Source organism: Lathamus discolor, chromosome 14 (genome assembly GCF_037157495.1).
Source record: "Lathamus discolor isolate bLatDis1 chromosome 14, bLatDis1.hap1, whole genome shotgun sequence".
NCBI lineage: Eukaryota > Metazoa > Chordata > Aves > Psittaciformes > Psittacidae > Lathamus > Lathamus discolor.
This window is the reverse complement of record NC_088897.1, coordinates 3,540,312-3,547,628: the sequence shown is the minus strand read 5'-3', so window position 1 is coordinate 3,547,628 and position 7,317 is coordinate 3,540,312. Positions and strand designations below refer to the sequence as shown.

General features: G+C 59.9%; 1 protein-coding gene across 1 annotated transcript; it reads right to left on the bottom strand.

The window, feature by feature from the left end:
- Positions 1–270: 270 nt before the first annotated feature.
- LOC136022117 (coiled-coil domain-containing protein 183-like) lies at positions 271–4,834 on the bottom strand. Its single transcript, XM_065695049.1, has 16 exons — positions 4,768–4,834; positions 4,545–4,666; positions 4,305–4,379; positions 4,045–4,125; positions 3,736–3,930; positions 3,541–3,645; positions 3,239–3,361; positions 2,735–2,863; positions 2,534–2,594; positions 2,353–2,453; positions 2,118–2,264; positions 1,906–2,066; positions 1,376–1,535; positions 966–1,235; positions 771–867; positions 271–380 (listed from the first exon to the last, which is right to left on the bottom strand). Exons 1-16 carry the CDS (start codon positions 4,832–4,834, stop codon positions 271–273), a joined length of 2,004 nt encoding a protein of 667 aa, XP_065551121.1.
- Positions 4,835–7,317: the final 2,483 nt, after the last annotated feature.

Sequence of the window (7,317 nt, the reverse complement as noted above, 5' to 3'; positions counted from 1 at the left end):
CCCCAGCTGTGCTCTGCCCAAGAAAGATGGCCCCAGCCCAGCCCATTGCCACCACTGTGGGGAGAGGGGCAGGGGATGTGGCTGCCTGCAAAGCCAGCTCAGCTCCCCTCCACCTTTGAGCCACATGTTCCGCGGACAGAAGTGACTTGCGACCTCCTCTTTCGGCTCTAACACGAGCTTTGGAGGAATGAAAAGCATCTCCTCTATTAAACCAAGGGGAAAGTGTACAAGGGGTGGTCTGGGGCGTCCCCAGCTCTCGGGGAGCGAGCGCTACTTCCTCTTGCTTTTCTTCTTGCTTTCGATCAGCCGCAGCCCTTGCTTCTTGATGTCTTCTCTGCTGAGGACAAGGCCGCTCTGGTTGTCCCCAAAATCAGAATCGTCTGCAGGAGAGAGCGCAGAGGAGCGGGCTGGGGAGGGACTGCGGGGCTGCCTCTGCTGTGCCTGTGTCCCCAGGAGGAGCCGGCACAGTTTGGAGGGCGGCTGGCATCTGCTGCCCAGTGATTTTGAAGACGACGAGGGTCTCCCCGCTTGCCCCACAGCATCCCTCCTTGCTCCTGCGGTGGTTCTGCGCTCCCCAGCCCACCGCCTGCCTTCGCTCTCCCACATCCACACATAAAACCAGCCCCATGCTCAAAGCCCTGGAGACAGCCGAGGTCAGCCCCAGCGCCCGGAGCAACTCCTGGGTTGGGCTCTGCTGGGACACTGGGAGGTGGGCAAGGACGCCCAGAAATGCCTGGGGCAGTTGCTGTGGGATGTGTCCCCTTTCCTACCTTGGACCCTCATGCACACGTCCTCCAAGGAAACCTTCTGGTTCTGCGGCTCGTTCAGGAGGGTTTTCTCCAGCAGCTGCCTGACCTTCACAAAAGTCTGTGAAAGAGACGCTGTGTTCACAGCTGAAGGGGAGGCGGGTGTTCCAAGCAAAGGGGTGCCCAAGCTCCATGTGCCCCTGGTAGGGAACAGCCCACAGAGCCCAGGGCCACCGGGGCCTGAGCTGCTCCGTGGCTCCTCCCTCGAGCACCTCCATCCTCCAGCTGGGAGGATGGCTTGGGCTGGGCCACCCGGGAAAGCCTGTGTGGGTCCCCAGAGAGCGCAGCAGGGATGGAGCCCCCGGGCACCTCATCGTCCTCGCTGTGGCTGCAGGGGGGCAGGTGAGCCACCCGCTGCACCAGGTACTGCAGCTTCTGCTCACACTGCTGGAGCTTCTCGTGCGCTCCCACGGCCTTGACAGAATGCTCCTGGAGTCAGAGAGAGAACAGCCTCGGTGGGGAAAGCGAGCCCCTCGGGGTGATGGCTGCTGCACCGAGCGTCACCACACGGAGCCGTTGCAGCAGCGAGCAGAGCCTGGGCTGTGCTCAGCCCGGCCCTGTGCGGGTACCTGGCCAGGCACGGTGATGCCCCGCAGACGGCCCCAGAGGCTGTCGAGTCCGTTTGCAAAGTCCAGCAGCGTCTCCTGGCTCCTCAGCAGCCGCGCTCGCCTCTCTGCCAGCCGAGCCTCCTCCCACTGCAGCCTCGTCCTCAGCTCCTCCTCCAGCCCCCTGGAGCCAAGCACGGTCACATCCATCCAAGTGCACAGGGCTGCAGACGCCCCAGAGCTCTTGCAAAAGCTGCTGCCCACGTTCTCCCCTGCCCCAAGCGCAGAGCAGAGGTGCTGCCTGCAGCTCAACCCCGTGCTGCTGCTGGGCCCACTTCCCGTGCCAGGCAAGGAGCAAGGCTCCTCGTTGGGTGCTCTGCCAGCGCCAGAGCTGGGGCAGCACTCTGCTCAGAAACCCTCCCAGTGCGGGAGGGGTGGGCAGCCGCAGGGTGACAAAGGAAGGGGTGCCCTGTTGGGACACCTGCCATGCACATGCCCCCCTGCCCCCAGGGCTGGTGGCCCCTTTGGCATGGCTGTCCGGAGCCCAGCAGCACCTGCTTGCGTCTGCGGGCTGGCGAAACTTCAGCTCATCCCGCTGCATCTCCAGCTCCTTCAGTGCCTTCTTCAGCTCCTGCTGCTTCTCCTGGCGCCCTCTGAGGTACTGTTCGAGTGCCGCCAGGGACTTCTGCTGTGCCAGGAGCCTGCCGGGGACGTCCTGGCCGGGGGAGAGCACATGGACTCAGCCCAGGCCACTCCTGCAGGGTACAGGATCTGGGCCGCGGTCCTGGGGAGGTTTCTGCCCCAGGAACCACAGGAACCGCTGCAAGTTCGTGTCGTGGAGCACAGCAGTTCCGTCCCTGCCTGCACAAGAGGGGCCCTGGGGGGCTCTGGGGACAGAGGAGGGCAGATAACCCTGCAATGGACCAAGGTGAGCAGACAAGGCTCAGCTCCCTGGGGCTGGAGCAGCCCCAGCTTCTACCAGAGATGGGTTTTCAGCTCACCCAGAGGCAGGAGCACTGCACCGCAGCCTTGGCCTTCTCCATCTTCTCCGTCAGCCAGGCGTCACGCTCCAGCCGGGACTTGGTGGCCTCCGGTTTGGCAGCTGGGGTGGAAAGGTTGTGGCAGGGAAGGATGCCTGCGGCTGCGCCCGCATCCCCCCCCTGCACCCTGACAGGCACTCACCCACCAGCGGGTCCTGCTCGGGCAGGCTCAGCAAGTCCCTGGCGACGTCATGCCTGGCTTGCTGCAAGGATGTTCATCGTCACCGCTGAGCTGCTGGCACCCTGGGGGAGCTGGCCCTGCAGCCCCTCGCCCACGGGAGGCTGGGCACCGATGCCCGCCCTGTGCCTGCAACCCTGCCTGGGCCAGGTCCCCCCAGCTCACCGCTTTCAGAAGCCTTTCTTCTGCTTCCTTGAGCCAGCGTCTGTCTACGCGCTCTTTCCGAGCAGCCAGGGTGCGGGCCCTGAGCTCTCTCTCGGCACGGAACTGGGCTTCCATCCTGGCCTTGTGCTCCTGGAGCAGAGCAGAGCAGAGCAGAGCAGAAAAGAAGTGGCTCCCAAAGCTACAATGGACCTCTGTGGGCTTCTAACATGGGCACGGCCAGCACCAAAAATGCCCCCCCCTACCCCGAGTAAACAGCCCCGGAAGGAAACTGAGCAAGGACAGCTAGAGAATGGAGAATGCCACCTTCCCCACGGCCAGTGCTTCAGGCAGCTGTCCCCAGCGCAGGGCAGCCTGGCCCGAGAGCCACACACGGGAGGGTGCTGTGGGGAGGCCAAGCTCAGTCTTGCTTTTCCTCGAAGGAAGACTCAGCAGCCTGGGCACCTGGTGCCACCTGTGGGCTCTGCAGGGCAGGAAAGCACCCTGAGGTGCGCTGGACCGTCTCACCTTGGCTACACGAGCAGCTCTGAGACCATGCGAGGCCCTGAGCTCCATGTCTTCCACCTCCCCGTGCTGCAGCTCGGCCGTCTCACTCAGCACGTCCAGGTGCAGAGGCAGGTGGGCCAGCTCCTGGGACACGGGGAGCCACAGCCCACTGAGTCCCAGGGGTGCCCTGTGCTGGGACAGAAGATGGGGGGGAGCAGGAGGAGCTCCTGCAGGAGGGTGTCCCACCAGCACAGCCCCTTGGGCACTTCAGGGCCTTTGCAGGGGGAGCGGCTGAGAGCACGGCGCAGTGAGGATGAGCTCACCTTCCTCAGGGCATCCCGCACCGCCACGTACAGGGCAGTCACCTTCTGCCCAGCGTGGACTTTTGTCTGCGTCTTCTCAATGCTGCTCTCCAGCGTCCGAACCACCTGGGGCAGAGATGGTTGGGGACAAGGGGTGAGCCCATGTGCTGAGACCGGCGCCCACCCAGGGCTGCAGGCTTGACTGAACCCCCCCACGGGTGCTGCCACCCCAGCAAGGGGCCCTGGGACCTGTGCCTGGTGCTGCTTCTCGTCCATCCGCACATCCTGCAGCTGCTGCAGCCGCCTCTGCAGCTGCTCCTTGGCCCGGCTCCGCTGCTTCACCTGGTACAGCAGCATGTTGCACGTGTTCACCCGGCCATAGATTTCAGCCCGCAGCTTCTCCTGGGCCACCTGCGTGGGATGTGAGCATTTGCCAGGCTGGAGGCAGGGCTCGCTGGGCACCCACGGGAGAAGGGGTCCTGCCCGCACAACTCTTTGCCAAGGCAGAGCTGGTGATGCTGGCACCTGCTCGCTCCCTTGGCGGGACAGGAGCTCTGCTGCGGCAAAGGTCCCGCTCAGGGAGCTAACGGAGGACACTGATGGGTCCTGCAGTGCAAAGGGTTCCACGGGACCACTCATGGACACCCCGTGTCTCACTGCACCAGCCCTGTGGGGCTGTCCTGGGGCTGGCACCAGGTCCCTGTTCCCTACAACCGGTCCTTCTGAGCATCCCCTGAACCCCAGCCCGCTGCGAGCAGCCTGCACCCGCTGGACTCTGCTATTACCTCCACCGTCTTACTGGCCAAAGCAATGCCCAAGGGCTGCTCCGCTGCGCAAGCCTCAGAGAGGGTGAGCTCATGCTGTGGGCAAAGAAGGGCAGAGAGCACATCAGTGCCAGGCTGGGGACGGTCCCAGCCTCCTGCTGCCCTGCACTTCCTGCTCCCGGAGAGGACCAGTGGAGAAGCTGGCTCTGCAGCTCCGGCAGAGCCACAGTCACGGAGGCAGCAAATGGGACCTGCTGGTACCTTCCGCACACGGCCCAGGACACGGGTATCCTCCTGCACCGCCTCTCGCAGCTGGGGCAGCAGCTCCCGGTTCTCATTGAACTTTTCTTCCTCTGGCTTGGAGTAAAACGTCCTCGCTAGCCCTGCAGGACATTGAGGAGCTGTTGGTACCGTGCAGGACGATGCGGGGACCAAAAGCCCCCGACTTGGCCCAGTCCATAATGCAAAGCCAACGGGGCAGCACCTTGCAGGGCTATGCTGGCCCGCATCTCACGGATGCGCTTGCTGAGGTTTGGCTTCTGGCCCAGCATGATGCTGCTCCTGCTGCCTTGGCTCTCCAGCCCCACTGCGTACGTAGCAGCCACTGCAGCTCTACTGCCCGCTGCAACGCTCACGGAGCTGTGGCCAAGCCAATGGAGCCTTGCGACCTATGTGGTCATAATTGTCGCAGGGCTGTAACCACAACACGGAGCTGAGCTCCCTGCGCCCTGGCAACTGTTGCCGGGCTGTAACCACAGCAACGGAGCAAGAGCAGCCTGCTGCTGCCCAGACATGTCCCTTTGGAAATGTCAGTTAAGTGGTCAGCAAACAGCCGCGCAGCGAGTTACGCTCCTGTTGACACGGGCAAGAACCCACCGGCTCTCCATACTGGTGTTTATTTTGACGCTCACCGTATGCTCTTGCTCACCTACAAACGGGACAAGAAACGCAAGCACATGCAGCTGTTTGTTGGTCAATAGCATCAAGTTCCCGCCACCAGAGAGCTGCAGAAAAAGACTTTTAAGGAAACGGCCTTCCCAGCACCAAGCTCGTACATCAGCTGAGATCAAGTTTCCGTAACGCGGGACCTTTAGCCTGAAAACAAAGAAATACGGGATTGCCAAATACCCTCTGAGGCCGTCACTCAGCATCTCCTGTGCAGATTTATAAATGGCGGGCTAGTGCTAATAGCCAGTGACAAGCTAAATACCAACGTGATCATCTCCAGTGCTTCATCAAGCCTGCATGAAGAGATGGCCTAAGAGTCGCCAACCGCAATCGCTTATCGCTTATGCAAACATAGCAGATGTTGCCTAAAGATAGCTGTAAGATGTTCCAGGAAATGGCAGAGATAAGACGAACAAAGGACATAGGAGTAGAGGGGTCAACAATGGGACAAAAGAGGAAGACTTCTCGCTTCGGCCTCAACGACCATCAGGAGGCAGAAAACGACCCCCTAACAACAGCTGAAGCATGCGCAGAGTACCTCCACTACTTCATGAACACGGAAGTAAAGATGTATAAAAAGGGACTGTTTGAACTGCTCAGCACGGCAGTTGGCGGAGCGCAGACTCCCCTGTCGTCCAGCGCTGTCTTTGCTCATATTCTACTTGCTATAATTAATAAAATTCCAATTGGATTATGATCCATTGTGGTCTCAATTTATAACAATTTCTGGTGCCGTGACTCGGATAAGGAACGGTGGGCTTTGGTCCTCCGGGGAGGCGCCCCGCGGCGTTTCGCGGCCCCGCGACCAACAGCTTACCTCATCCTTACCGACGAACCTAAATGCTAGAATATGAGCAAAGAAGGAACCGGTAAAATCCCATAAAAATTCTGTGCACGGGAGTCCGGACGAAGACGCAGGACGCGTAAGTATATTGCGAAACTTTCCGCAGAGCGAAATAGTTCGCGGCGGAGGACTGCAGAGTGAAATTGTTCACGGCAGAGATTGTTCGCGGGTTTACCGTTCGGGCGGGATTGGGTTTCCTGGAATATAACGAATGAGAGGTTCGATATACTGAACCAAGCGAGTGTGGACCCTTAAGTACTGCGGTTCCCATCTCCCGCGAGGGATTGGGCCAGGAACAAGGGGGAGCGAGCGAGTGCGTGTTCGGAGATGTTCCAGAAGATGGGGGCGAAGGGCAGCAAGCCTTCGACTCCCATGGGATGGGTACCCATTGTACCTAAGAATACCCCTCTGGCATATATCTTAGACAATTGGAGATGTCTCCCTGGAACCTTAGGGAAAGATAAGCAAAAAATGATAGAATATTGTACTAAGATATGGGCAGGGAAGAAGATTTTTAAAAATGTTTTTTGGCCAATCTATGGGTCAGAAGAAGATTGGGTAAGACAGCAATTAAACCTCTGGGTTAATAATAAAAAACCCCTTAACCCTGAGGAGAGTCAATATGTGGAAGTGTGGCTAAAAAGACCGGGAGCTAGACTTTACCCGCTGAATGAGATAAAAAAAAACTAAACAAAAGAAAAAGAAGGTATAATATGAAGCGGGGACAGATACTAAATATGTATAGGCGTAAGGGAATAAATGTAAAGGAAAAACGACCCTGGGTGTGCATACTTTGGAGGAACGATCCCCATGCACCTCAGCGCTGAATAAAGCATACCTACTTTACAACTTTAACGAGTTGTGGAGTCAATCCGCGTATCAATATGGCGAGCCAGCCAGGAGGCCTCTGTTCGGCTGCAGGATCGGGTGAGGAGCGGATATCCTAAGCCCCACCCCAGGCCGCTTGCCTGGAGGAGCTCCGCTTCTCATCCACTCACTGCGGGGACAGACAGCGACCTGCGCCGGCTGCGGAGAGGCGGTGTGCTTGGAATTTAGGTACTTTGGGGGGCCTGTAGGGCGTACGCGTGGCCGGGGCTGCTGGTAAGGCGTGCAGAGACGTCTGGCGCACAGCGGAGTTCCCCTTGGCAGGCAGGGCTTGCAAGCTGGGGGCTCGTCGACCGATAGCGCGGCTGCAAGCGATCCTGGAGGCGGATCGGGCGAGCCCGGGTTTTCGCCGCATCC